The following is a 27,883-nucleotide window of genomic DNA, read 5'->3' as shown; positions in this document are numbered from 1 at the left end:
TCAGTCACTTTTTAAGGAGAAGTTTTATGCAGACCAGTTGGGTAGAAATGGCTGGTGTCAAGAGCAATATCCTAATCCGAGGCTCCAGAGCAACAGCTGAAGGACTCCTACCTGCATTTGCAGCCTTGGCTCTCTGGACAGACTGGGACCACTTATATTTCAAGAATTCAATGATTATTTCAAGATAATCTTGGTAAATCTCTTTTTTCCATGGAGGAAAAATCTCTTTTTCTCATGGAGGGTTTTTTTTTTTTTTGGTGTATAGATTTTTCTCTTTGAACGTTTAATTCAACTGCAGCATTTTAATAGCAGCCTTTTGCAGAAACAAACCATGCAACTGGCAGTTTAATTTTCAGGTTATGTCAGGATTGCACAGGGTTGGGTGTAGCACGGCGTATCGGCATGTCATACGTTTCCTGCAGCGCGTCTTCTGCTGTGTTCCAAAGCAGCGTGTTTTTTAAAAAGCATGGTATTATTCATAAGCCACCGAAAACTGGCACCTCGTTCTGCATTTCAGTTATCAGATGAATTATTGATCACCGATCTGACACGGACTGAAAGGGAAAAATTGTTTCTAGATGTCACAGGCCTCCCAGGTAACAACAAACGATGAGTCCCATCTCTACGGCGTCTGCTGGTCTAGTCCATATGGCGCTTGAAAGCTCACCGTGCGTCACAGCTGATTATAGACTCGGCACATGGGCTGCTTCCCCAAGGCTTCCAGCTCTTGTGTCTTCCTCCGGGATCTGAAAAGCCTCACATGGGCTCTACCAGCTGGAAAGGAATACTAAGTGAGAACCGTAACTTGCTATTATCTCTGGAAAGGAGTGGTTGTGTAAAGTGCGGGGAGAATGACATTCATCCCCTCCATGGCTTCTCTGCGTGTGACTCCAGCTCTTGCCATTGTGAATTTGTGCAGCAAGTTGGGCCTGAGCAAACATACTGGCCTGAAAAGTTTTCTTTGTCCAAGCTACTCGATGCATAAAGCTTTATCGATCAGCTTTTGACAATGAAAACATTTAAGGTTTGGAAATATTATAGTATTTGCTGCACCAGTCAGGGATTTAATGTGGTTTAATTAATGCCAGAGCTTTGAATAGTTAGATGAAAAGCACTATATAACTATATGAAAGGACTATTATCGTCCAGACAAAATATAATATTTAGAAATAATATGACAAAAATGATAGACTGCAGTACAAATATGTTTTGAGATATTTCTAGGCCTCTGATTAGTTTATATTAGCTAGTTTCTAGCATTTATGACTACCTCTGAAAGGCAGGTTATGGAGAATGTTAACATTCCACTGGGCTGATTGACAATAATTAGTTTATTTTAGAGGAAAGGAAAGAAGCATGGTATTGTTGCAGCTGACTAATGTGAATTAAAAGCTAGGTAATCTTTTCCGCAATTACAGAGATACAATGATTGCCGTTGTCAGAGAAGAAAATACACTTGTACTTTTAAGAATCATTGTGTAGGAAGAGCTTTGCAAGCCTGAAATTGAAGCTCTGGTCATGGTCTCCAAAATTACGGTTAGTAGTAATTTTATGCAGAGGCAAGGCTTTTGAATACTTAAATTATAGCTTGTTTGTAGCAAGGTATTTACCAGCAAATATAAGCATCTTATAAACAGCACTTGAATCATCTTGGTGTTCATTTTGAGCACATCGAAAATGTAAATTGCAACTGAATTACTCTTGCGTAGAGAGGCAAGGCTTAGAAACCTTCAATTCATACTTTAAATGGAAATTATGAGAGGAAAAATGTGCACATTTGCCTTTCAGCGGAGCGTATTGTGCAGGGTAACGACTGCTTTTTCTATAGCTTTGCCTACAGGCTATGTAAACAAGGACTAACAGCAGATACAGCGATAGGAAGAAGTACAACTCCTGAGTGGTGTTTATATTCCTCTTTAGAAGCATTTAATAGTAGTCTTTACTGAGACGACTAATACAAATCCCATTTTTTATTGAAATGCCCGTGGATTTTACGAGCCACCTGATATATCTGTAAAAAGCTTTAAAACAATTTGTGATAAAATCTAAAGCAAACAGAAATCTGTCAGCTTCTCTGTTCAAAGTATTGGCCCAAAGGAAGCGATCCAGACATGACTGTTGGCAAGATAGCAACTGCTGGGAGGGCTACAGTTCGTTATTAAAAGATCAGTAGTTTGATCAACATCATATTGGGTTGCGCAAACTTCAATTACATGAGTACCTGAGGGCTTTAACTGGGATTTATTAGAAGACCGACTTGAAATAAACCTGCTGTTGTGGCATACCAGATCTTTGAAAGACCCACCTGAGTACCTTGTTAACAGTTACTATTCCAAAAGAGATTCGATATCAGCCAAGGAGTTGAAAAACAACTTATAAAAACGGAGCAATCAAGTGATTCATTTGACGTCATTTTTAATCTCAGTAAGAGGAAAAAAAAAGGGGGGAAATAAAAGAAGAAAAGGAATCTTCTGTGCTTGGTGACATTGTTCATTAGGCTGCAGCTCTGGAAGTTGGTATGGACAGGTTTGGAATGTGTTAATGCCATTTCTCTCTTCTTGTGGATGAATCTCTGCAGAGTCGCAGCTAATATATGTCGTAAGGAATCAGAGCAAGAAAATCTGTGGAACATGCTGTCTTTTGCTCGCTGGCGATTTAAGTTGCAGATCGACCTGGAGTTGTGATAGCTCCAGTGGGGATCGACGCTTGTGGTGGCTTCTTGAGGAGACGTCATGGGAACTAATGGCTGGAGAGCAATGTCAGTGAGCCAGGTTTTACAGAAATGGAGTGGATTGTGCTGTGGTCTCGTCTAGGTGCGACTGGCAGGGATATGGAGCTGGGTGGCTGAATGGTGTGTTTTCCCTCCCTGTTTTCCTCGTCCTGCACAGTCTTGTCGCTGCAAGCGCAGTGCCAGCGTTGTACACGCTTCACGTGTTGAACATTACGGTTCTGACTGACGATTGCTTCTCCCAAACCAGTTATTACCACGATGGGCTTATGTTCCAGTCAGTTTGCGTGACGAGTCTATCCACGTGATGTCTTAAAGCTTTTTACCAACCCAAGTAGGACATTTGTCACAAATAGCATTCATGTTTCTGACCAGCGGAATGTAGGTACTGGAAACTGGAAACATCAGATAATGAAGGTATTTGCATGATTATCGTTTTCTTTTGCATATTTCACCTACTGTGTGTGGAAAGACATTCCTCTGTGCATCCTACTGTAGTAAAGACACTTACTGAGCTCAGCAAGCGGGCATTAATATTGCTGCTAACAAAATCCAGATGTTCTCATCGCATCACTCATTTCTCTCTTTTTATTCCGTAACTGTTTTTTCAAACTGTCATATCCTACTGAGAGAAGACGCTGATGGCCCAGCGTATAAACCTCCTTAGTACATCTCAGATTTGAATCTGCGCAAGGAGTTTGGGCTGTATCATGCTGTCGCTTATTAAGTACATCTCCTCGTAGGGATCCTTTCCTCCTTTGCCACCCTCCCGCCTCCCAGCATGGCCTAACTGAATTGTGCTGAGAAACTGTATTTAAAAAGCGATAGCCCCATAACAGATTTTCCTTCTGCTCTTCTGCCCCGCATCAGAACCACTTGCAGGAGCGTTGCGGTGAAGCTGCTGATGCTAGTGATCTCAAAGCCTTTCTCCGAAGCAGAAATTACATAAAACTTTAATTATTGTGTTTCAGCCCACGCTGCTGCGGTGCACAGGCAAAACATCCTCTTCCAGCTTTACAGCCGGTGCATTCACTTCTTTTCTACAGGAAACAGTAAAATTAGTGAGGCTGTTGTCTTCAGTATATAAACATTTTTAAAGGTCATAAGTTACGTGTTTGTCTGGATTGTCGTTCTTCAGATTGTACTCCCTCGTTGTTTCGTGTGGTCATTCACTTATCCTGGCACCAGTTTTCCGCTGAGAGTTTATGTCCTTCTGCGTGGGTTTCATAGTGATGTGAACTGGAGTCATCAAGGGTGTACAGTTCCCAAAATATCTATTAGAATAACCCCACTGTGGAGGCTGGTAACCCTATCAGTCTTCCTTTTTGGCTTTACGTTGCTGAGGTGCTGGGTACTACTCCAGGATTCAGAAACGGATCGTTCTTTTTTTGTTTTAAAGACTAAAGAAAAATGTACAGATCTGCTTTGTGAAAAGATGGAGAAATGTATTTCTGCACGGCTGTGTGAAAATGTCACGGTGTTGCCTGAGGTCGGTCCATGAAATTACCATGTTCCTTACTTTAATTCTATACCCTGGTTTTCTTGCAAATTATCTGGCCTCAATAATTACTTAAAACTCATATATCCATATATATATATATATATATGTCTCTGTGTGTATATTTAATGAAGAATGCCTTGAAACTCTAATTAGGGCTGCTTGACTCCAAAGCAGTTTACATATCACAGGCTTACACAGCTATCAAACAGATGCTTCTCGTTTTTTTCATTCAACTGACATTTTCATTTTCTCTGCATATTTTGAGGACTGAGCAGTGATGTGTTTTGACTCCTGAGGCTACAGACAATATCAAAATGAGGATTAGAAATGAAGCTTTACCTGTCAATTAAGTTATTAAGCTTGTCCTCCACAGCGTCGACACTTTCAAATGGCCTGCTTATTGAATTTGAAATAGTTTTCATTCTTGACCTTGTTCAAATTGAATGGACAGTTCTAATTATAATCTTCAGAGTTTTCAACTGCAACATATGGTTTGCATATAGAGTTGTGGATGAGGGGCTCTTGGCTGTTTATTGAGCTAAACCACTGTTAAGTATCTCGGGAGAGATTGACATGTCAGGCATTGAAAGTAAGCAGAAATCGGCAGTATAGATATTGGCCATTTTTGTCTTTTCACATCACTCTCTGCAGGAGATCTGCTCTTGAGGGACATCTGAGAAAGGAATTGCGATTGCGGGATCCAGTCATCGGTGAGGAACAAGTCACCACTTTCAATGGTTGCATTGTGCCAGTCTTCGCATGAAAGGAATATTAAAAAAAAAAAAGTTAAAAAAAAGTTAAAAAAAAAGTAAAAAAAAAGTCTTAGAGCATCTTCTTCCCTGATACATTCCTCCTCCGTCCCGACAACGAATTCCAATTACCAGGATCTTCGGCAAATCAATGTTGTTCTTTCAAATCATCCTTGCCCCCCGCTAACAGGGTTGCGTGACGTCTCACAGCAGTTTGTTCGTGTATTTATTCTCCAATAAGGCCAGTAACAGATCAGGAAATTAAATGCAGGTCTTTAAGACTTGCTCAGGTGGATTGTCCCTTTCAGTGCGTATAGATGGCTTCTCCCCAGAAGCGATTGCTGCCGCTGAGCCTGTCCCCTGGAGCTGTAGGGCTGCTTGCACGGGGCACATGCGCTGGAAGCAGCTCTCCGCCTTTCCTCCACACTTCTGCCCCAAAAAGCCATGCCTCAGAGATTCCTCTGTCCTCTTCCCTCCTTTAAAACAGTAATCCGGAAAAGCATCTCCCTTCAGACCTGAAAACAAATATTTATTACCTACCACAGACGTAGTCCCGTAGATGACTCTGCTGTTCAGCATTTCTCAGTGCCATGGTCCCTGTCCCTTGGTGTTCTCAGTATAAAGACAGGTTAAACCAGGGATGAGAGAAAGGAAACCCAACCTAGACACAGCTAGAAGTCATTGTAGCTACCTGGAAAACATCTGAAATCTAGGGCAAGGTACCATCTGCAGGGTAGAAAATTCCTCTCCAGAACGTGACCGAATCACCAGGGAGGTCGAGAGGAAGGTGACAGACTGAAAGACAGTGAATCCAGTACAAAAAGCTGTGGTTTTTAATGCCATTGATTTTCAGGGGAAGGTAAATAATCAGATAACTTGGAAAGCCTGTTTCTGTGCATGGCTAATTGGATAGCCCTGCCGAAATAGGTGCCGGTTAAAGCTGCTTTGTCCTTAATCCCGGGCAAGGAAACGTGGTGGAAAACTCCCTGCTCTAACAAGGGTCCTCTTTCATTGTGGAGTGGTTCGCAGGGACTAAATTGGGTAAGGAATCTCTTAACCATGCCTTTTAACCAATCTCTTATCAGATGTGACATGCTCCTTTCAGTACGGTTTGCTGAAGCTATTCCATTAATTAATTTTGTTGTCGCAGGCTTGCCTCAGACACCTGTGACTTAGGGAAATTTAAGTAAGCTTCAGCAGTGATTGGAGCGAACCTGGCTGACTTTGAACTGGAGCAGACAATGGATGCTCATGTAATCCATCGGAGGGGCCAGGAAAGGGGCAGAAACAAATAGCAGAGGAGCAAAAATAAAAGCCCAGGAGCGCTAACAGTTCAAAATGACCCAGCTGGCTCCGCAGGAGCACATTTATCTATGCTGAAAGCTGTTTCACGAAGGTGTTTTAACATCAGGGTCTAGCAGACCACTCAAAAGAGCTTGTAGCATATTTATGGGGTTTTGTGAAGCATAAAAACCCCCTAGACTAGAGGTTTTGCAATTTAAAATCTCACAGCTATCAAAAACTGCTCTTTTCCTTCTTCGCTGCTCAGTTTGCTTCACTGAAACAGAAATATGTTCTCTATTAAAATGAACGGAAATTCTGCTTTTCCGTGTTGAATTTTAGGCTTTGTTTTTGACCAGACTTTAAACTTGTATTTTTATTCCCAGAGTCAATACGGATGTCAAACTTCCTTCATTGTGGAAAAAATGGAGAAATATTTTTCTAGCAACAGGAGTTTCAAAACTCCTCCAAAAAAACTTTCAAACCCTGAAAACCACTTTAGTGTTGGTAAAACAGGAGAGAGAATTTTGAAAACTTCTGCTGCAAGAGCAAATTATGTCATGCTTAATAGTGAGTACATTTGTGAGTGGATTCACAGTGGTTGCCAAATTATGGACATTTTCAAACTCGAGACTTGGGGAGACTATGTGAGTTAAAGGAGGCTGTGAGTTGAATCTGTCATAAATTCATCCCCTTATAGCAATAGTGGGTCTTATTTTACGTTTCACTTTTATAGAAATAATTTCTGACTTTTGTGATCAGCTTATGAATGGCTGGGAACCAAGCCTGTTTCCCTTCCTTCCCTTAAGTATACGAATTATTTAATTTAGAAACACACTAAATTAATGTGTAAAATCCGCCATGTAAATTAGTGGGGAAAGACCATATGATATTTTCACTTCATAACTTGTGTGAGGTTTACACATCCTTTGGTATATATAAAAGAGACTAATCACAGTGCCATTACAAATAACAGAAGGGAAAGCACTGTCATACATCTTTGTTGATTTTAAATATTGTATTAAATAGCAAACAATAAGAGAGTTTTCATGTCGGATGTACTAAATGATCTGCAGCTGAAGAGTCTAGGCAAGCTAGTCAGGGCAAGGGAGTGGTAAGCCAGATTTTTGTTATTTCCAAAGAAATGTTTGAGTTGAACAGTTTATCCACTTGCGATAATTTGAAATATAGCCACTTAAGGTTTCTCATTGTGGTTCTTTACGGAAGATCCAATCTTCCCTTCCCTGTTTCTCTATCACCACCATTACTGGCTGTTTAATCCTCACAATATTGTGTGGGGACCAACGACCCACAGAGCTCCCTGGGTAAAGAAGAGACAAACCCCTGAATTTTGAGATAAAGCTGCAAAGAGTAGACCGTGCTTTCTTTTTCTGGTCATGATTTTTTATAAATAATTACTATAATTATTTTTAATTATAATCTGACTTTAAAACCATCAGCATAAACCATCCTCTGAGTAAATGCAAATAGGGTTTTGTGTTTCCCTGCTTCTGCTGAGTGCATCCTTTCTGCAGTGAGCTGGGGGGATTGTGGTGACTGGAAAATGGAAACGTGCGTGTGTCATTCATTCCAATTTTATGTAGTATTTCTTAGGCATCTGGTAAAGAGGGTGTAGTTATGCTTCTGTGAAAGTCATTTGGGCCAGATCCGCAGATGGTGGTGTGGTGTTTCGGGTCCCTGCGTAGAGGCGATTGTTCTAGCACGTACCCCGAACCTATTTCTTCCATCAGCTCCCAGCTGGACAGAAATCTTTTCATCCATATCAAGTCTCTGGTGCTTGTGGGGTGGGTGATGCTCACAACTATTTGGTCTCTGCCTCTCTGCTCTTTACTTGCCGAAGTAAAGAGTTTTTGCCAAAGCTAAAAATAAAGAAAAATAAAAAAATCCTCAAATGATGAGGTCCATACTGTCCAGTTCTGGTTTCTTTCTCCAGCAGTGCCTGGGCACTGTGAAGAGGAAATTTGTTCTCCATTTATCTATCAGAAAGTACTGGTTTTGAACAGTTATCAACCTGTGCATGTTTTTACAGTCAAGGGAGAGAAACCCTGTTCGTTTGTCACCCAGAAGAAATGCCACGGGCTCTGTGAAGCTAGGCCAGTGATAAACCTTGCTCTGCCACCCTGTGCCTGCTTAGACCTCCCTTTGTGCTCTTGGCAAAGTGTCCTCGATGTGAATGCCATCCCTGGGATACCCTTGGCACATCATCTCTCTTTCCATTCGGGATTCTCAAAATGTTTGTACCATCATTGGCTTGGCCAGCCCAAAGAAGGGAACTCGGGTCTGCAGTAGAGGCTGTGTTTTAAATAACCGTATACCTTTCATTTTACTAAAAATGTGCAAGCGGGAAAAGTGTGCAATAAACTTCATATTAGAAGACCGTTTCATCTTGTACGTTCAGAGCAGCTGCACACACGTGCACAGAAGGAAGGCATGTGAAAAGCGATAAAAGTTGCAAATAATGACCTTGTGAGGAATGCAGTGCTTTAAAAAATAAATTGAATTAGAAAGGAAAGCGGGCCTGCCTTTCGGTACTTCTGCAGGCACTTTGAGATGTGAAGTGGCAGTCGTCCTGCACCAGAGCCCAGACATATGCATATGCCTACAGAGGGTCACGGATGCATCATTGCAGACCTATGGGAGAGTGGGTGATGCATTAATCATGGGAGTAGTCACTGCAGAAATTGCTAGACGGGTTCCTTGGAAAAAAAGGATTTAAAAGCAAAGAGGACTTGAGATTGCATGAAGTGCCTGTCCAGGGACAAGCATTTCTAAGTCCCTTTGGAGGTCCGTGACCATTCAGGTATTTGTTATGTGCAGGTTGACGGTTGTAGCCGGTTTGCAGTATAAGCAGAAGTGCCTTTGGCAACACCAGCTCCCCTCCGTTCAGAGACACGGGAGCTGTGGCTGCAGCCTGCTCGTGACCTGCAAGCGGTGCTGGGGTGCTGCAAGTGGAGAACTTCAAAACGGGGAGTTGAAAAATAGCCCACCTGCTCACAACTCTGTCCTGCACCATATGGCCGGAAAAGAGGGGAAAGATCATAAAGATGGAGAGGATACTGCAGGCGTTCAGTCCTCCTGCCATCAGAACTGGGTTTTTTCTTCTTTTGGGGTTTAGTTTTGTGTGTTGTTTACATTTCTTAATGGTTTAAAAAGCTAAGCCGTTTGTTAGTAGGGAATTGATCTGGCAACATCTTGCTTTTTTTTCCTTTATAAAGAAGTGATTGCAGGTTCACTAATTATCTGTGTTTAACACTGCTGTCAGTTTATTTTTAAGGAACTGATTGATCATAGCTGTTCCTAAACGTTTTAGTAACGATATGAAAAAAGCCACTGATGTGATGACCCTGAATTCCAAACTAGCAATCACCCAGCTCTGTATTTAAACAGGTTTTGGGCAGGGAAATCGCGCAGTCGCCAACATGGCCCATCAAATCAATTAGGGACAAGCTTCCTTGAAGATTAGCAGAGCCCCCATTCAGGGCTATAGAGGACTTCAAAACCTGTAACTTCATCAGTAGGATCTGCCCTTGGAAAGGGCATGGTGCTGGCAGCGGGTCGTGCATGTGTACGCTGCATCCTCTTTGCCCATGTTCGGGACTTGAGACGTGCATCCTCTTGGGATGGAGGACAGGTCAGTGTGTAGTCGCGATGCACAGAGCTCAGTCCAAATGCACAGACCTCAGATGCATGAAGAGCTAAAAAATCTTCCTGTCATGGTGGCTAAAATTATTTACATCCTGGAAACACATAGGATTGACTTTTGGCTTGTATGACTGTATGCTTTTGTAAGGCAGTAAAAAGTTCACTTGATGATCTTACTGGTATAGCAGGGGGCTCCCCGCTATCCCGCGGGTCTATGCCCCTGCCCGATATGCTACTCGGGTGTAATAGAGTGTGGTTCAGTGTTAGGGGCTGGTCCCTCGTTCAGGAACACTCCTGGTGCCCAAAAGCCATCTGCTTTGCCTTGATCTAACAAAATACGATCTCTTCCAGTTAAGGAGAGGTGCCACAGATGCTCAGTCTCACTCTCGCCAGGCTTCTGCCCATATTTTTTGTGGAGGTTGGCCAGTTGAAGGGGTTCCCATGGAGTGGTCTTTATGGTATTTCTCTGCTTGCCCCCTTGAAGTTTGGCACATACCTCAGTTTTAATAACAGAGGCTACCTTAAATTCTGATTCATCTAATTCACTCTCATCGCTAAGTTCTTGATCGGGGTCCTCCCAAATATCTCCGTCCCAATCTTCCAGGGAAAGGATTAGCTTATAAATTTTTACAGGATCTAGAGAGGGCTGGGGGCCTGAATTATCATGAGTTCTAGTTTATCCTCTACCTTCCTTACGGTTGGACTCAATGGCCTTAAAGGTCAACCTAAATGATTCTGTGATTCTATTCTATGACTGACCATAAGGCTATTCCTGACAGCCTATTCTCAATGAAAAATGGGTAAATGGGGACAAAATCCCTGTACATCCTCGGGTACGTGATGAGGTACGTGCTGCATACAGATGGCATGGAAAGCAGAGACATCTTCAGTGGGAATCCCACTAAAATACATCTCTGTTGAAATCTTTGGCGGGTGAGGAGGAGGGTACTCGCATACCGACTCGGCTCTATTCACCCATCCGCATAATCCCCTTTGCAAGATAGCCTTGGGACAGCACACCGCTCTCATTGCGCCTCTCGCCTCTCGTCTCAGCGGATTGCTCTCCCTCTGTTTTGTGGGAATGCAGTTGCTTTCATCACGGTCTGACTTGTGATAAGCAAGCCATAAATGGCTTGAAATTCAGGTTATTCAGATAAGCGTCCTAAATTGTAACTATAGAAAGCTGAGCATGTAGGTGTTTCAGTTTGATCTGCAGTGGAAACTAATCCAAATTTAATTATAGTGTATTGTTAAACAGATACAATCTTCCATAATCCCATAATATTCTAGAATTACAATATAATGACTTTATATTTCTAGAATATTTTTAATATTTTTATAACATCATAATTCTAGAATAATTTTATATTTCTATAGTTACTTCCATGTAGAAAAAGAAATGGCTACTTCTGTACCTATAACAGCACAAGCTGTTGTTTTCCTGGTATATATGTCCTTTACTGGTGTACAACTTAAATATAAAAGTCCAAATAGGTTAGACTTTTAAAACTTTCAGGTGCAGTTCATGCATTTAGATTAGTGTCTACTTTGCAGACTGCTCCCCAGACAAAATAATTAAGGCATTTTTCTTCTGTAACTGGGAGCAAAGTTGTTTCCTGGCCTTGGGATGTAGGAGACATTGAAAGACGACTGCGCGTTGCATTTTTCTTGATTATATCTGTAGTATGTGAAGGAATCTTTCAACATATAATCCTTAAAATATTGATCTGGCAGAGAAAGCCTGAGACTAGAAGGGATCGTCTGTCATCAAACTTGCCGCTCACGTGGCGTCCTGGGAAGACAGTCGTGGAGTTGCGTTGCAGGCTCGTTGATCTCGCCTCTGTTTTTCCCCCCACTTGCTGCAGGGAGTCTCGGGGTGGAGTTAGCTATAGCTTGTATATACAAGTATTTTAGGGTCTTTTATTTTTCATTTAATTATATTGCCTTTTGGCAATATAATTGCCTTATGGCCTTTCGGGATGTGCCAGCACGAGGGAAATGCTGTTGAAGGAAGAGCCGCAGCGGGTGCGGGAGCTGCTGGGTGCAGAGCTCCCCCGTAAACCAAGTCACTTCTTTAAATGTTCAAATAGCATCTAACAAATAGAGCTAACTCCAAGTGCTTGTTTTTATTAGCTGGACTATTTTTTCTCCTTTGTAAGTGCTGATATCCCAACTTAAAACCGTATTTGGTATATTGGAGAAATTCTGCAGCTGATTGTAGCCTATAAAATTAATATATTGAAGCTCTCAGTATTTGAGTTTATTGAGGTATAAACACTAGAACGTGGTGTACTGTATAGTTCGGCTGCTTCCTTGTTATATTTTTCTGAGCCTTTTTGATTATTTTACTTCTGTGATACTCAAGACAAATAGTTTCCTGGTTTTGATTTCATCCTGGCATTTTTCAGCAGGCTATTTCTTAACGGTATAGAATTCAACAAGATGAATAACATTTTCTGTTTACTGTTTACATTTAAAAAAGCAAAACTTGTGTTTAAAAAAAGAGTATTCCAGATGTCTCCGGGCAGTAGGAAATGTATGTAGTATACAGTGTAATAAAACAGCAAATATAGCAGAAGGATTAAAAAGTGGCGCACGTTAGCAAATGGTCTGAATTTAAACACTAGTCAACACCAGGACTTCATTTTAGGTGAGTGAAATTCACATGTGAACTATTAAAATTTAACTTCATAAATACATTTCCTTAGGACCAGGACGCTGTGCATTTCCAAGTCATCTTTAAAACTTCCTTTTTCATTTAATTTTGATTAGATTTTCTAAAACGGAATAAACATAAAAGCATTTTAAAAAAAATGTAAACCATGAAAGCTAAATGCAAAGCAGATATACCAACAGCAAAAATATGAAAGCCAGACCCCTTGTTCCTCAAGTGCAATATGGGGGGGCAAAAAACCCCTCTTTGTGTTGCTGTGTGCTGCTCCGCTGCCGGCTCGCTTCCCCACAGCAGCAATTGCAGACTCGCCTTCCGTTGCAGCCACTCTTTTATTTCTTTAAATCCCAGGCTCCGCATCCACACCCGCTTGGGTGTGCTCGGGTGGATACATCCCTTAGATGATTTGCGAACATGATCTAAAGAGCAATTAAGTCAATAGGAGTCTTTAAGGTTGAAAGGAGGGTTCTTTATAGATGCCTGTTGCAGGAGGGAAGTTTGGCTTCGGCCAGAGGAGAATGTCTTCAGCGGTCAGGATAATTTGGTACCAGCATCGCCTCTGGGTGAGATGGAGGGACGTGGAGTTGCCACCCCTGGGGGCTGTTAATGAAAGGACAGACAAATTCTAGTCAAACATCTTCCAGGTGAAATTTTGTCAGGGAATGGACTAACTGACCCTTATTTCCAATGACTTCTGCGTCGATTTTTAAGGTAATGGTGTCAACATGCCAATCAAATGCTATTTACAGCAGCCCAGTGTTGCTGAAAAGGTGCAGAAACTGCTTATGTGGGACTTTTGGAAATTCAGTTTTGTAGGTCTGTTTTAAACCTTCGCCTGTTTACTTAAACCGTTCTTGATCCTTTTTGTCCGTCTTTGTCCATCAATTTCAGATGAAACATTACAGCAGTGTTCTCAAGCTGGTTGAACGCCAGTTTCCCTCTTCATTTGACTGAATGTAACCCCCTAAAATGTGAATATGGAAAGATACCTGCTTAGGTTCGGAAAAGGTATCATCAGGAAATCACATCATTTTTATGGGAGGCCATCTGACAAGATGCTATGGAAAGCTCCGGTGAACACAAGGAAGCCCAAGGGACAGAAAACGTGGCACAAAATCATCATTCTTTTTAAATGTAATGGCTAAGCTCTCTGTGTGTTGAGTGGTTGAAAATGTAATGTTGATTGAGAGCATGGGCCCTGCTTTTGCATGGCTCTTTTCCATTTATGTCAGCTGTATGTGCTTGTACCCTCAAGAGCACCTGCTAATAGGATTAAAGGCCTGATGCAAAAGGAAACCTTCATACAGCAAATTTTTACAAAAGCCAAATGTTTGACCAGTGGTACCTACAAGCTCAGATGTGTTATCTAACCCTAATTCTTTCCCTGTATTTTTCTCTTGGCCCCAAGGAAACAGCCGTGTCACAGATCACTCTAATTAACAAGGCCTTCAGAAGTAGAGACTATAGAGGCAGTGCCTGCGGGAACTTTGAAAAACACCATAAAATTTCGATTTTCTTTGCTCTGTTTACAGCGCAGAAGCGAAGTAAACAAAAACCCAGTCTGAGTTTAATGGTTGCGTTATGTATGAGCTACGTGCCGTCCAGGAGAACCAGGGTATGTCTTTGCTGAGGCTGTCTCGTAATTCTCATCATCTGCCTTCCTTCTCTAGACGTGGACGAGTGTGCGGTGGTCAATGGTGGCTGCCAGCAAGGCTGCGTCAACACGCACGGCTCCTTCCACTGCCAGTGCCAGGCAGGACACCGGCTCCATGCGGATGGACGCACTTGCATAGGTAAGTAAACTTTAACAAGCACTTGCATAGGTAAGTAAACTTTAACAAGCACTTCCCATACTTCAAGACCTTTTTTTCTCTGCTAAACCTGTCTTCGCGTAAGTGTAAAGGTTTGTAGACTTCCCCAGTCTGAGTTTTGCCTAATTCGCAAAGGATGTTCAGTATCCCTTCCAGTTCAAGTAGTTTACGAGGATTCAGGTGTTTCCAAATTTGTTCTTTTTTTGAGAACAAAGCGGTGATGGTGTCCTGTGTTTCTTTGATGCAATCTCGTGAAAATGTCTTCTGTTTTGCAGCAGGCATTAAAGAAATAGGGGGTCTTCATTTCCAGTGAAAACGCTATTGCAATTCTGAGTGTTTTTCTGTTCTGTCACATCCCCCTCCATGTTCCAGCCATGCCTTGGGCTTTTCTGCCCCCGTTGCTCTTCCTCTTACTTAGTCTTTTTGCCTGTTTTTTCTGAAGAGGTACAAACAGCAGATAGTGAAATCTCCTGCCCACGGGTGCCTGGCAGAACGCTGCTCTTCCAACCAAGCAGTCCCAAACTGCAGCTTGTGTCTTCAGTGATGAAGACAAAATAAAACATTGTGGTTGCCACCCTGAAGTTCAGTCTACAGCAGGTGACCGTCTCTGTCAGACTGCCCAGGCTGGGACCCCGTAGGCTTTCCCAGGTGGTAGCATGAGCAGAGGCAGGAGGGTATCATTAACTGCCTTGAGGGGTGAGATGATAGAATCTCTACGACTGTGCTACAGTGAGCAGAGCAGAAAATCCTCTCGGGAGGATCAAGAGAAGAGGCCAAATTTGTGAATTACTGAGATACATTTGAGAATATGGTGCTACGGACTGTTAGCTAGAAAGGGCGCTCTAAAAGGCTAATGAAATATTTAAGTATGCGCTCAGAGGTCTTCTCGGGTTTTCAGGGAGTGCATGAAGAGAACAAGCCCTACCCTTCCTTTGCTGCATGTTGAATTTTTTAGGTAAAACAGTAAAGCAGAATTGTCTGCTTGGGTCTGTTTAACATTTTAGTTATTAGGCACAGGGAGAAGTATGGATGAGGTGGGCTGAAAACTCTCCTCCAAGGCATATTACATGAATGTTTAGCTTGTGCTAATCCTTTTAGCTCACGCAGGAGGTGCCCATGCATGTGAAACTGAGAGTTTTGAGCACTTTTCCTGAGGTTCTAGTCATGCTGTGGACTGATAATTAGGGTGCTATAGATTTGCAAAAGCTCCTTGTTCCCACAGCGTTCCTATGCCCTTTGATCCATCCCTTTATCTACATCAGTCTTTAAAAAGGTTGCAGTGCTCCTGTACATCAGGGATACATCTTCGTCCGCTGCAGTCCTGTTTATAACATCTCTGTTACAACTGATACCGAATTTCCCTTGCTCAGCCAGCAAAACCCGTGCTGTACTCCTCCGTGGCACACCCAAGCAAAAGACAACACATGAAAGCCAGTAACAAAAGAAGTTGCAAACCAAACTGATTGCCTTTCTTTAAATTAGTTTTAAAGCTCCCATACTGAAGGTCTTCAATTCATGAATGCTTGCTTGTGGATGTGTTCCCCTTTCTGCCAACGTTAAATACAGAGCATGGGTTGGATGCAGGTCTCGTCTTGGCAACTGCTCTGCTAATCTGAACGATGCCCCCAGTTGTGCTGACAGACGTCTACTGTCGGTCAGAGAAATCCCATTCCAAGAAACAGGCATTAGAAAACAGTAGGAAGAGGATGGATAAGATCCCAAAGGCTATACCCTGTTTTTCAGATTCGGGTGAAAAGCCACTGATTTACGGTATGGAGTTACCCTATGCGTGCTCATGTAAATGAGAGCACCATGGAGCTCGGCGGTTCAGCCCGTGACACAATGAGCAGCTCTGCCATTACAAATAAACCCTGCGTTTCTTAGGTTGGACTCTGAGCCCTGAAACAAGACATGCAAAGTTAATTCTGCATGTTGCTAAAAATAATAATAATAATAATAATAATAATAATAATAATAATAATACTGTCCTTGTGTTGCATTTAAATCAGTACAAAAGTCAAGTTGTTGAACTCTGCAAAAAGGATTAAAATGTTCTGTCATTTGGGAAGAAGAAAAGGACATCATTTGTTTAAATTTTTAAGCCTGATTTTAGGTAATATGAGAAGAACAGGCAAGTATGGTCAGACCACATCTGCAGAATAAGTTCACTCACAATTTGGTCATTGTCTTGCTTCTTGCACGAAGTCCCTTGGTTGTGCTTAACATCAGCCAAATATGTCATCAGTCATTTCTGGTATTATCACAGCAATAAATTTACTGATGCAGCTAGACCACAAGATGTACCAGTGCTCAAGCTGTGGGAATAATGTTTTTTATGTAAAGAACGTACCTTTTTGCGTTTGTTGGGTTTACCACATACAGAGACTTTCAGTGTTTTGGTAAGTAACTGCAATTAAAAATACAGTGAAATCTCAGTCTTTACTTGATGATCTTTGTTGGAGAAGGAATGGGTAAGGAAACACTAGTGTGAGAGAAAAAAATAATGTGAAAGCAGAGTGATTCCTATTTAACTAGAAGCACTAGTGTTTTTCTGTGAATTAAAAGAAAAGAGAGAAATTCATCTCCCTCTGATCAGATCTGACCAGGGAAGACCCAGAAGTGAAAGATGTGATGTTTGAGTTACATTACTCTCTCTGGATAGTCTCATTTTCAGCTGTGGTGGAGAGGAAAATTTATACAAAAAAGGACTAAAGTGGCTTTGGGGAAAAAGAGCAAGAGAACTGAATGATAAAGGCAAAAAATAGGTATTATGGCAATTAAATTAATTTACCTGTGTGATATGTAAAACCTTCTGTGGACATAGAATAGTGACGTTTTCACAGAATCACAGAATCAAGAAGCTCCGTTTGGAGTTGTCCTAGCTATAAACATTATCAGAAAGCAAGTTTTCACTTCACAAATGTAAGTATTCACAAAAAGTTATTAAAAATATTTAATACAATGTTCAGTTCTGTTTGCAGTATCTCAGAAATTGTCAAGGAGAAACAGAAATAAATCCTAAGATGAGAGACAGGAGTAAGTTTCAGAGAGAACTGCTATCATGATAATGGATATACACAATACTGAGCGGAGGATATTGAGTTCTGTTTCAGCTGTTTAGACAGGACACCAAAATAAATGGATATAATAAGCTCTCATGCATTGGAGCACAAGACAGTTACTAATCGATGAGGACAGAGAGAAGCATTTCATATAAACCAGTAATCCAGGAGTGCCTAGCGTTGGGATTTGGGCACTAACTGCTTGCGCTGACCATTGGGGATGGAGAGTTTGCCTCTTCTGACGCACCAGTTTATACATTCAGTTTATACACTCATCCGATCAAGAAGTAAACCCAATATTGCACCTCTCTTTTGACCTAGTGCGGCTAAGCAGAACATCTAGCGTTTCAAATAGGGCTTGCATTAGCAATATTTCTTCTGTAGATACTTTAGAGGATGTAACGATCTCCCCCACAGACTAAGAATAAAAAAAGAGACAATGTTCTGAAAATGAGCTGTTTATGGAAGGTGATTATCTCAGCTGCAGAAATAAGAAACAAGCATCCCTTTAGACAGGCTTTTCAGATGAACCCAGCCCAGATTTCTGTTATGTTCATTCTTTCCACGTCGTCTTTTTTCTTTTTGGCAACCCTATGTTTCTGGGAGCAAAAGTGCCAAAATCACTTGAGGGGAAGCAGATTTTGCAGCCTAGATGGCTTGGAAGTCTCCCATACATGAGGAAGTGGATCTATCTTCTTATAAGATATTCAGCCTACATCTGAAGAGTCAAAAACCTGGGATAAGCTACTTTCTCCTGTGATTGCATGGAAGATTACGGAACCGTCACAAGCTTTTTCCAGCAAGTCCGGCCCTCCTACCACATCATCGCAGTGTGTTTGGGATCCTGGCTAACTGCTGGTGGTCCATCCCTCCACTGCTAGTACGATCCTCAAAATACATGGTCTGAAGAAGTCTGTCTGTTGTTTGTCATTCCTCCTATTCTCATTAGGAACTTCTGCTCTTAATCTAAAGCAAACAACCTCTAAAATGGGTTGATTTATTCAATGAAAGTAAAATACTTTCTTCTTGAATCGTTTGATGGTCTCTGATACTTTGTGCCATGCCAGAATCCCATCTTTTTCAATGCTCCTTTTCTTTCTTAGCTTTTCGGTCCCACAAATTTTGTTCATTATTGAATTCATTTTTAGATAGATGTACCAGACTGAACGTTCACTGCAAATTAAGTAATTAGAATAACCAAAGGTAACACTGTCCAATTTGTTTTGTTTCGTTTTTAATGCCTTGATTATGTTAATGTAATGAATTTAACTTCATTAAAGTTTAACGGACTGGTGTCTGGAAAGCAAAAACTCAGACAGAGAACACATTTATTGTAGTATCGGGCTGTGGTTTTGGATTGATGTAAATTCATTGTCTTCACTGGAATTTATTCTTGTTTGAACTCCTGGAAGTGAAAACAGAGCGCAGTCTTTAGAGCCCAATTCATCTCTGGTGCCGACTATTATCTTTGATGTCTGCCTTATGCAGAAAAGCTGTTGTGATGCGGGTTTTTGTGGAGACTTTTGCTCACTAAGGCTCTTAATAGAGGAAGCAACAAAGAAAATATCTCTACAAGTCATGATCTGTGTTTTTCCACATAAGTAAAAGCACAGTATGTCTGAAGTTACATTTCTTGTCATTGATAAGGTTGGATTTAAGGTGATGGAAAACATAGGCTTGAAGAGACTGCATGTTCTAACCCCATGGTTGCTATGTATACATCCAACTATGGCTTCATACTCGGGTTTTTTTGTAAAAATGTGAGCACTATTATAAAAAATAATGGGTTGAGAAATATACATTTCTCAACCATCAGCAGATCTTTGTCTTTCCTGCGTGATGCCTCCCTTGCTCGGCATCGCCAGGCGTTATCACCAACCGCCCCGCAAAGAGCCGGGGCCAGGCACGCGCCGCCGTGCCTGTCAGCATCGGCAGTGGGGCTGCTTTTCTACCAAACTTCAGGAGCACATCTTTGAAAGTGGAAGGCATGCTGTGTTTCTGCCTGAACCCCGTGCACGTTCTCAGACCTCCAGCCACAAGCCCCTTTACGAGAGGTGGAATTAGACTCACGACATGCCAAGTCTCGCCCTTTTTCTGATCAAAGATGCGTTGCCGGCGGCTGGCAGCACGAGCACAATGCATCCTGTTCCTTCCCCGGTGCTCTTCTCATTCAGTCTGGCACCTTCTCACGTAGCCCACGCGATGCCTTGGCAGCGGGCGTGATAAACCTGGACGAGGCCCCTCCGGAGTCGTCCCTCGCTCCCCGGCCGCCGGCAGAGCCCCGTGCAGGGCCAGGCTGCACGGCCCCGCCGGTGCATGCTTTCGGCGCAGGAGTTCACGCCCGTCCCCTTCCGGCTTCGAAGTCTCCCAAATTCTCGGTACGGCAGGTTGCTTCTTATCTCCCCTTACATCCAAATTGGCTTATGGCCAGAAAAAGGGGGAGAAGATGGCACTTTTAAAAATTGAGATGTGTATTCTGTCGCTTGGAGCCGATTTAGGCGTTTTTCATCTTCTGAAATATTTTCATCTTATTTGAATATTCTTGCTGAAAAACAGGTCTTTGGATACAAATGTGAAGCAAGCAGGAAGCTTTGTGTGTATTGGGTCTGCTGTCTCCTGTGTAGAAAACGAGCTGCTTTCAAGTTCAATTGCTAACCGGGCAGGAGGTTTGCAGACACAGGTGGAGAGCAGAAGCCAGGGTCAGGTCTTGTAAGAAGGTGGCTCCTGGCTGCTGCATGCATCCATGATATAATGTAAAAATTTGCTTTTCTTTTTGTCTTTTTAACACAGATTTGACTGCACAAACTAAGTATTTGCTAATTGGTAGCATAGGGTGAAATGCATCCTCCAGCAGCTTTTGTGGCTAAAGTTTTCTTAATGTCTGTTGCAGATAAATGAATTAATATTCCTAAAATAAATATCAGAGCTCTTTGCTGACTTCATTGGGTCCAGCATTTCATGCCTTCCATGAAGGACCAAATAGTCTTCCCAGCTACTCATGGAGAAGATAATACATCCCTGCTGTTAAAATATATATAGGTGCAGTCATGCAGACGCTCACACTTACATACGTACAGCACAATAACAGGTCCAAACGGTCTATCTTATTTTTATATGCAGTGTGCGAATAGGTGTGGGTGTGTGTTAATGTATTTTGGCAGGAGGAGAAATGTTTCTCCAGAGGCCAGGGATATACGTTGAACAAAAAAGAACATTAATTTGTCTGGGTAAAAGAAGCAGCATCTTGAGAGATGTACTAAAGAGCCTCTTGTTCCTTACGGTTTACTTTGTGAGTCTGTCCTGCGGAGCTTGTGAGTCCTGTCATTTGCAGCTTCCTATGCATGAGGCTGAGGAAATCAGCCTGAAAGACAATTCCTTTTTTTTTTTTAAATCAATGATAGCAGGCACAGAAAAAAAAACAATGGGAAAGTGCCAGCAGGGCCACTCTTTTTTTTCCCTCCTTACCTCAGTGGATTCTCAAGTGCCTTGCTGCTGTCAGATCAAAGGGTGGCTGTACTTTAGTCAGCATTGCAGCTCTTAGATCTCGCCTGCCTCTTGCTGGAATCACGGGCTTTCGCCGACGTGGGACGCTGGGTCAAACAAGCACCATAAATGCAAGGGAGAGTAATCACGCAGGGATGGGGACAGGTGCATTTATGAAAGCTGTTTGGCGAGGTTTGCGTATTTTTACTGTCATTTATGTAGTTAAAATAGGAAATAAGTTTCTTGGGTTGTTGACATGTGTTCCTTCAATTTTTCCTTGGCTCCAGCCCTCAATTCCTGCAGTGTTAACAAGGGGGGCTGTGAGCAGGAGTGCGTTCAGCTCAGTGAAGACCGATACAAGTGCCAGTGCCAGCCGGGCTACCAGCTGAAGAGGGATGCCAAATCCTGTGAAGGTAAGTCCAGCACTACCTGCCTGGAGACACACATTAAAGGCAATTTAAAAGACCCCAGGGTAATGCTTCAGGTCGTATTCATTCATATTTCACCCTGCTTGCCAAAAGCAGCTTTAGGAATCGCTTATTAACAGGATTAAAATGACACGTGTTTGAGGTGTGAAGTTCACGTTGGTTCACAACTTTGAGCAAGATTTTGGCCTCGTAGACTCCTGGCTGTTTGTTGCACACTGATGATGATGATATAGGTTAGGAACTTAATCACGTTTTAATTCTAACATTTTATTACTCACCAAGTTGTATATAGAGTTGGCCTGCAGAACATGTTTTATTCTACAGAAAGTCTTTTCTTTATCTGCTTTTGGCTTACATTGCTCCTAATCAAAGTCTGATTCATTCATCCTCCTCTTCAGGTTTCTAAGCAAACACTCTCACAAGCAGAACAGAAATGCTACCTTTGTGTTTGATTATTGTTTTTTTTTCTTGTATATCTTAACATATTCATCAGTTTTTAAGGCAAATCCTCCCCCCTCTTCCCCAACACAAGCGCACACACATGGTACCCTTGAATATGCCAGAGAAAGATAGGGCCAAATTTATGGATTTATTGCGCTAAAATTCCTGTCACAAAACCGTTTCCATATGGCTCCTCTTCTGCTCGGAGATTTTATATGCTGTGTATAAAGTGTAAGTAAATCCTGCTGTTCAGCTTGCTTCCAGCTCATGCTGTGTGCAACGAGCGCTTGCCCTTCGGTTTTGGGCTCCCTGAGCCCTGCCCTCCGCAGAGACTGCACCCGCTGTGCTTCAGCGAGCATCTGCAGCCAGCTCGCCTCTCCGTCTCTCACGGGGTGGCCGTGTTTTGTCCCCAAGATTGTCAGAAAGAGTTGGAAAAGGGGCGCGTTAGCAGGGAGAGGGCATCAGAGACCTTCCTTCGCCGTTCTCCAGCCCGTTTCCAAACCTCTCGCGGCTCCTCCGCTGCCTCTGGCACTCAAGATGTCCTTGGCCAAGCCAACTGGGCGTGCTGACCCCTGCGTGGGGTCACCCAAAAAACCTTTCTGGTGTTTTTTATGGTGTCGTGGTGGGAGAGAGGTTGGATCGGCAGGGTCTGAGTGTGGCGATGCCTGGTCGGGTGGGAGTTGTCCCTTGGGCGGTCATGGAGCAGTTCAAACCTTCGTGTGCCACTTCGCGCTCTGGCTTAACTCAACAGCAAAACGAGCAGGCTCGGTCCCCTAATTGGTGAGGTTTTGCCACCTCACAGGCAGCTGTGTTCGCTCCCTCACGTCGTGGGGCTGATGAGGGTCAGCCACCCACTGAAGGCAGCAGTTCGTCACCAGCCGGTAATTACTGAACAGTGGAGAAGGGGCAAGGTCAGCTTTGTCCGCGGGTGAGACCTTAATCTGGAGGTCACGTGTATGCCTGGTTACCTGTGTGCAGGGTGGTGTAAATCAAAATATAATAGTGCATACCTCCCAGGAGGACAGCTGTGGTCAGAGGAAGGAGAATCTGTCTTGCAAGGGGAGCTCAGCTGGCAAAATGAAGACCGAATAGGATGCTTTTCTCCCTTAAATACCTTAGCGAATAAACACCCAGGAGAGAAAAGTGCTAGTTAAGCCGATGGACAAGATTTTTACAGGAACAAATGAGCATAAAGTGGCTATGAATACATTTGGGTTGGCAATTAGAGATGTTTTAAGTAGAAAAGGTGGGAGGAGGTGAGCCTGGCTGCTTTTAATTTTCAACCAGAAAGGATGGCTGCTGTAGCGCTAGGTTGGATGGAGAAACTACAGCGTCATGAGGGTTTTCACTACAGCAGGCATAGCTGTGCTGCAGGTGTGGAGTCATCCTCGCTGCTAAGCTAATGCTGCACCCCGTAGCCCTGAAAGGCCATACAGAAACACCCAAGCCTAGAAGGGTGGTGCAGCCTTCAGCGCGGAGGCAAACCGATGGGTTGGAGTGGTGTGGCATCAGATGAAGTGGTGAGATAGCTGCTCCAGGGGTGAGGCATGTATGGATGTGGTCAGCAGTGGCTGTGATACTTGTGTAAGAGAATGGGCTATATAAGATGTCTGCTAGAGTGAATTCCTTGTTGGGTTATCCAGGGATGGTAAGAACAAATATCTTTCTCAAGCCACTTTGAGTTTCCCTTCTATAAGTCAATGCTATTTCCACCCCTAACCTTCCTTGCCATGAGAAGGAAATTTTACTCCTTACCACTTTATATTTTCTCCAGTGTAAAGTCATGGTTGCTGTGAGCAAGAAAACTAGCTTGATAAGGCCCAATTCTCTTTCTTTAGGTGCTCTAGAGGTCATGGCAGATAGGACTGGAGACCCTGTTCTTTACAGCCTTGCAGTGAAGGTCTGGAAGGTCCACAGCACATGCAGAGCCCATAGTCACACTTCACCAAGAACATCACTGCCATCCCAGATCAATGCATCACCATGGCTTTTTCAGTTCCTGGATGTCCTGGGACATCTAGGAAATGAAACAGTTCCAGTAATTTTTTTGCCATAGTTTTTAACAGCTTGCAATAGAGATTTGTAGGATGGAGTCTGTTATCCACTAAAGTTACTAAGTCAAACCATAAGAGCCAAATGTGTAGGAAAAAGAACACTATTGAGTTATTTTTAGCTTTTCCTGAAACTTGCCTATAACAGGAAGGAACAGATATGTCAGTGGAAAACAAGTCAATCAGTGGTTGCCTTATGTCCTGAAGATCTTTCCTTTACAAACTTTTATCTTGTCTCAGGACTTCCAAGGCTGCTATCTTTATTCAAATTACTATGTTTTACTAACATCTACCCTATAATTTGTTGTTTGCTTGTTGTCATGTCACAGAGTGTTACAAGTTTTCCTCTATGCTGTAATCATTCTCAAATTAAAGCTTTAGATGCTCTGAAAACCTTTATAATATGCAGGTTTAACAGATGCTGTTTGATAGTGATTTCATTTAATCTATCCAAATAAAAAAAGAATCAACAAGTAACTCCGTATTTCATATCAGCAAGGAATGAGTTCTTGCTTGAAGCTAAATTCTTTGTAGAGTGGAAGTTGTTGAACTGCAGAGCCAAGTTGTCAGCCTTGAAAGTGTCACGGAGGATGAAGTGCTGCTGTCCCTTGGAAACCTATTTGCACCCTATCATGTTGAAAGTCCAACAGAAAATTTCAGTTCTACATCCTTAACAGTGATTTTTAAAATTTTTTTTTAATAGTGTCAAGTCAAACTCAGCCTGCAGCCTTGAACGGTTATGTTCTTGAGATGCCAGGAGGTGAAATGAGGGAATTTGAAGGTGTTCTGGGGCAACGGTGGCAGAAAATGCCACTGGCTACACAGAAAAGTGAAAACCGGAGGAAATTTTAAAAAAACCTACCCTATATTTAAATGTATCTCTATAAAACAGAGGTCTTTCTCTCCTATTCCCTTCTCCTGCACAGCTCTATGTATGTATGTGGTTAGCCACTGGAAGAGCAAAGCAGCAGGGTCTAGAGGAAGACACCTTCAACACTTCCCCAGGGTTCCTGAAACCCTGGCTCCACTGCCATTGCTGTTGAACTGATGTTGACTTGCTTCCTGGTGCCCTGGTAGAAGTTGGCCTGTACAGAGCTTGGGATGGCCAGTGAAGGAGATGTCAGGCTGGAGGCGAGTGAGGAATAGTGGCCAAATGTCTCAAATCAGACAGTAATTAGTAAAATGCTAAAACTGAATTAGAGCTTGATAGGTGAGGAAATAAGCTTACATTTTATAAAGCTTTATTTGAAACTAAGAAGAACTCTAGAGGACACATTTTCAAAGGTGTCCTCCGAATTTGCCTATATAATGTTATTCACCAGCGTGTTAGTGTAACTAGTACTCCAAACTGAAACCTCAACCTTGGGCAGAATACCAGATTTTGGTATGAAAACTCTGGCTCTTAACTCAAATCAGACCTGTCCAAACAGTCCCGGGAGGTCTATTTTTGTGTGCGCAAAGTTTTTATTTGGGCAAATACATCAGTCCGCTTCCAGCAGGTATGTGTTCCTGAAATAAACCCATAAAACACAGTGAAATCTTTGAGGTGGAGACTTCTGCAGACACTTTATAAATAGTGTTTCTAAGTACTTGCCACTTAGAGCGGCTTATCCTTGAAAAATGGTATGTTATTGTTCAAAAAAAGAAAAAAATATTGATGTACAACATGAATGGCATACATTTTTAGACTGAAGGAGATCTTTTGGGGCTCTTCAGCATTTATTTCCTCTAGAGACTTTTAAATACATGTCGTTCCATGGTGAACTCCACCGTTGTACGTGTTTATGGGTTCACACACATTGGAGTGCTAATTACTATTGTTTAGAGCCACTCTTGAAATGTGCTCAGTTACAGCAAAATAAGGATAAAATGTACTTTTCTTGTCCTACTTCCAAGATATAATACAAGCCCGGTTCCCCACTGTTTAAAACATTGCTGGTGCTCTATGAAAAATGCTGTCCAGCAAGAGAGAAAATAGCATACATTTTTTTAATACTTTACTATACACCACATTCTGTCAAATATTTTTTTTTTCAGTCTAATCTCTTACAGCTACAGTAATCTTCGTTGTTAGTTGTAACGATGGCAGGTAAGACCATTTTCAGACAAAAACGTGACCTTTAAGTTGACAGTCTGCTCTAATTGGTTTCAGTGATAGACCCCTGCACAACTGGGAATGGAGGATGCTCACAAATCTGTCAAAATGCGAGAGGAATTGCAAAATGCGAGTGTCATCCAGGGCATTATCTTTCTGCAGACAAAAAGTCCTGCTTAGGTAAGAAACTATGGACTATTTTTGGGGAAGAAAGGTATTAATCAGTGCTCTGGCTTACTGAGCTTTGAACAGAAAGGAATATGTTATACAAAGATATGTATGCATTTTGAAACAGCAGTTCTCTCTGTGATATTTATGTCAGCCGATAGTCTTGAAGGACGATTTTAGTAATGAAAATTACTCTGTGATCTCTTAAATCATGCTTTCTAGCAACTGGATTTGTAGATGCTGTAGTGTTATTCTTGTAGGGTCCCTTTAAAATAATGCCCCAGATACAGCTCCTGGAAAATTGGTTCAACACTCTGAACCGGGTCACTGAAAACCTATTTAGGATTCAAAGGGCTTTTTAGCTGGAGAACTGTTTCCATATTAATAGAGAAACTACTGTGAAGGAAGAAATCATGAAGTCTAAGATTTCCAAAGAGAGGAGCTTAAAAAGTTGAATTCCAAAGTCCTGTATTTAGTCTGGGATTTTCAAAAGGATCTAAAGCATTTCTGACCCGAAATGTGAGGGAATTAGAGACCAAAATACCTGCTTTTCTCTTTCAGTATGATGCTTGGAAGCTAGATAGTTTATCAGTTTTATGAAGTGCAAAGCACCTGTGGCCTTCACGGTGCACAGATTTTTACCAGCCTTGTTGGGATCAGGGTATGTATTCAGACCCTAATTTTAAACTCCTCCTTTTGAAAACTTGGCCAAAATTTTGCCCATACTTAAATTGTTGTCTTATCTATACAGAGTACTGGGTGCTTTGCAAAATACTTACTTCCTACCCTGAGTATTTTACTCAGTTGCCTGTAAGCCCTTCTGCGAGTAGCATTGCACACCCCCTCTCTTACTGGGCTTGCTCATGAGTAAGGTTACTGCAAAAGCAAAGTATTTTCAAGTAGCGTAGACACTCCACTGATGATTAATAGATGGAAAAAGCAGTGGGTTTAATACTAGGGTCAGCACATTACTCATTTTATCTCAGATACACATTGACAATTCTGTTAATTTGTGTATAAACTAAAGCATTAGGTAACTTGCAATGTTATATATTGGAACAAATGTTCTTCCTGACCTCATGGCAACAGTCTTTTGAATCATTAAGCATCAGGTCTTACCATGGATATACAATTATTGTTTTTTTCTCCTAGAAATTATTCAATGTCTTTTGCAAAATTCAAGCTGGTATTTGACTCTTTGGAAACCGAGCTAGAAGGAGACAGAGGGCAACTGAAGTGTCATACTTTAGCTATTAGCTGTAGTTACAAGATGTGGAGAAACATGTGCAGGATGGTGGCTGTGGTTCAGTTTTCCAACTTTTTATTTTTCTATTTGACAAAGCAGAAAAAGAGAAAAGAACATTTACAGCATTTGCCAACATACTCTACTTGCAAAGTGACAATTAATTACAGAAAAAGGAGAAATAACCCATTTCATTCTAAAGAGCAGCTACTCACACTGCTGCTTCAGAGAAGCTGTCATTTATCCTGAAATTTTCATGAGTCGGTGTGTGGTGTTTGCACTGCCTGGGGCCTCTTTTTGAAAGTAGGCTGATTGCGTTCATAAAGCTACTTGTGTTCAAGTGCAAGGGGCCATGAGTACGGCACTGGTTACAGCACATATGGAGGAAGAAAAACCTGCGAGAAAGTGGTTTGCTGTGGTAAAAGGTGAGGAGCTGCACACCGGACTGTCGTCTCCTGTGCGCGAGGGACTGACCCAGGATCGTTGCGATGAATAAACTGTATTTTGC

General features: G+C 42.2%; 1 protein-coding gene across 1 annotated transcript in view; it reads left to right on the top strand.

The window, feature by feature from the left end:
* The window catches only part of LOC140654303 (uncharacterized), a 205,677-nt gene that overhangs the window by 123,870 nt on the left and 53,924 nt on the right, over positions 1–27,883 (top strand). The window contains exons 6-8 of the mRNA XM_072867465.1: positions 14,264–14,386; positions 21,237–21,362; positions 26,022–26,144. Of these exons, the coding sequence (XP_072723566.1) occupies positions 14,264–14,386; positions 21,237–21,362; positions 26,022–26,144 (372 nt within the window). The remainder of the gene's footprint in view (positions 1–14,263; positions 14,387–21,236; positions 21,363–26,021; positions 26,145–27,883) is intronic.

This window comes from Ciconia boyciana, chromosome 7, assembly GCF_034638445.1.
Source record: "Ciconia boyciana chromosome 7, ASM3463844v1, whole genome shotgun sequence".
NCBI lineage: Eukaryota > Metazoa > Chordata > Aves > Ciconiiformes > Ciconiidae > Ciconia > Ciconia boyciana.
This window is presented reverse-complemented; position numbering and strand designations above follow the sequence as displayed.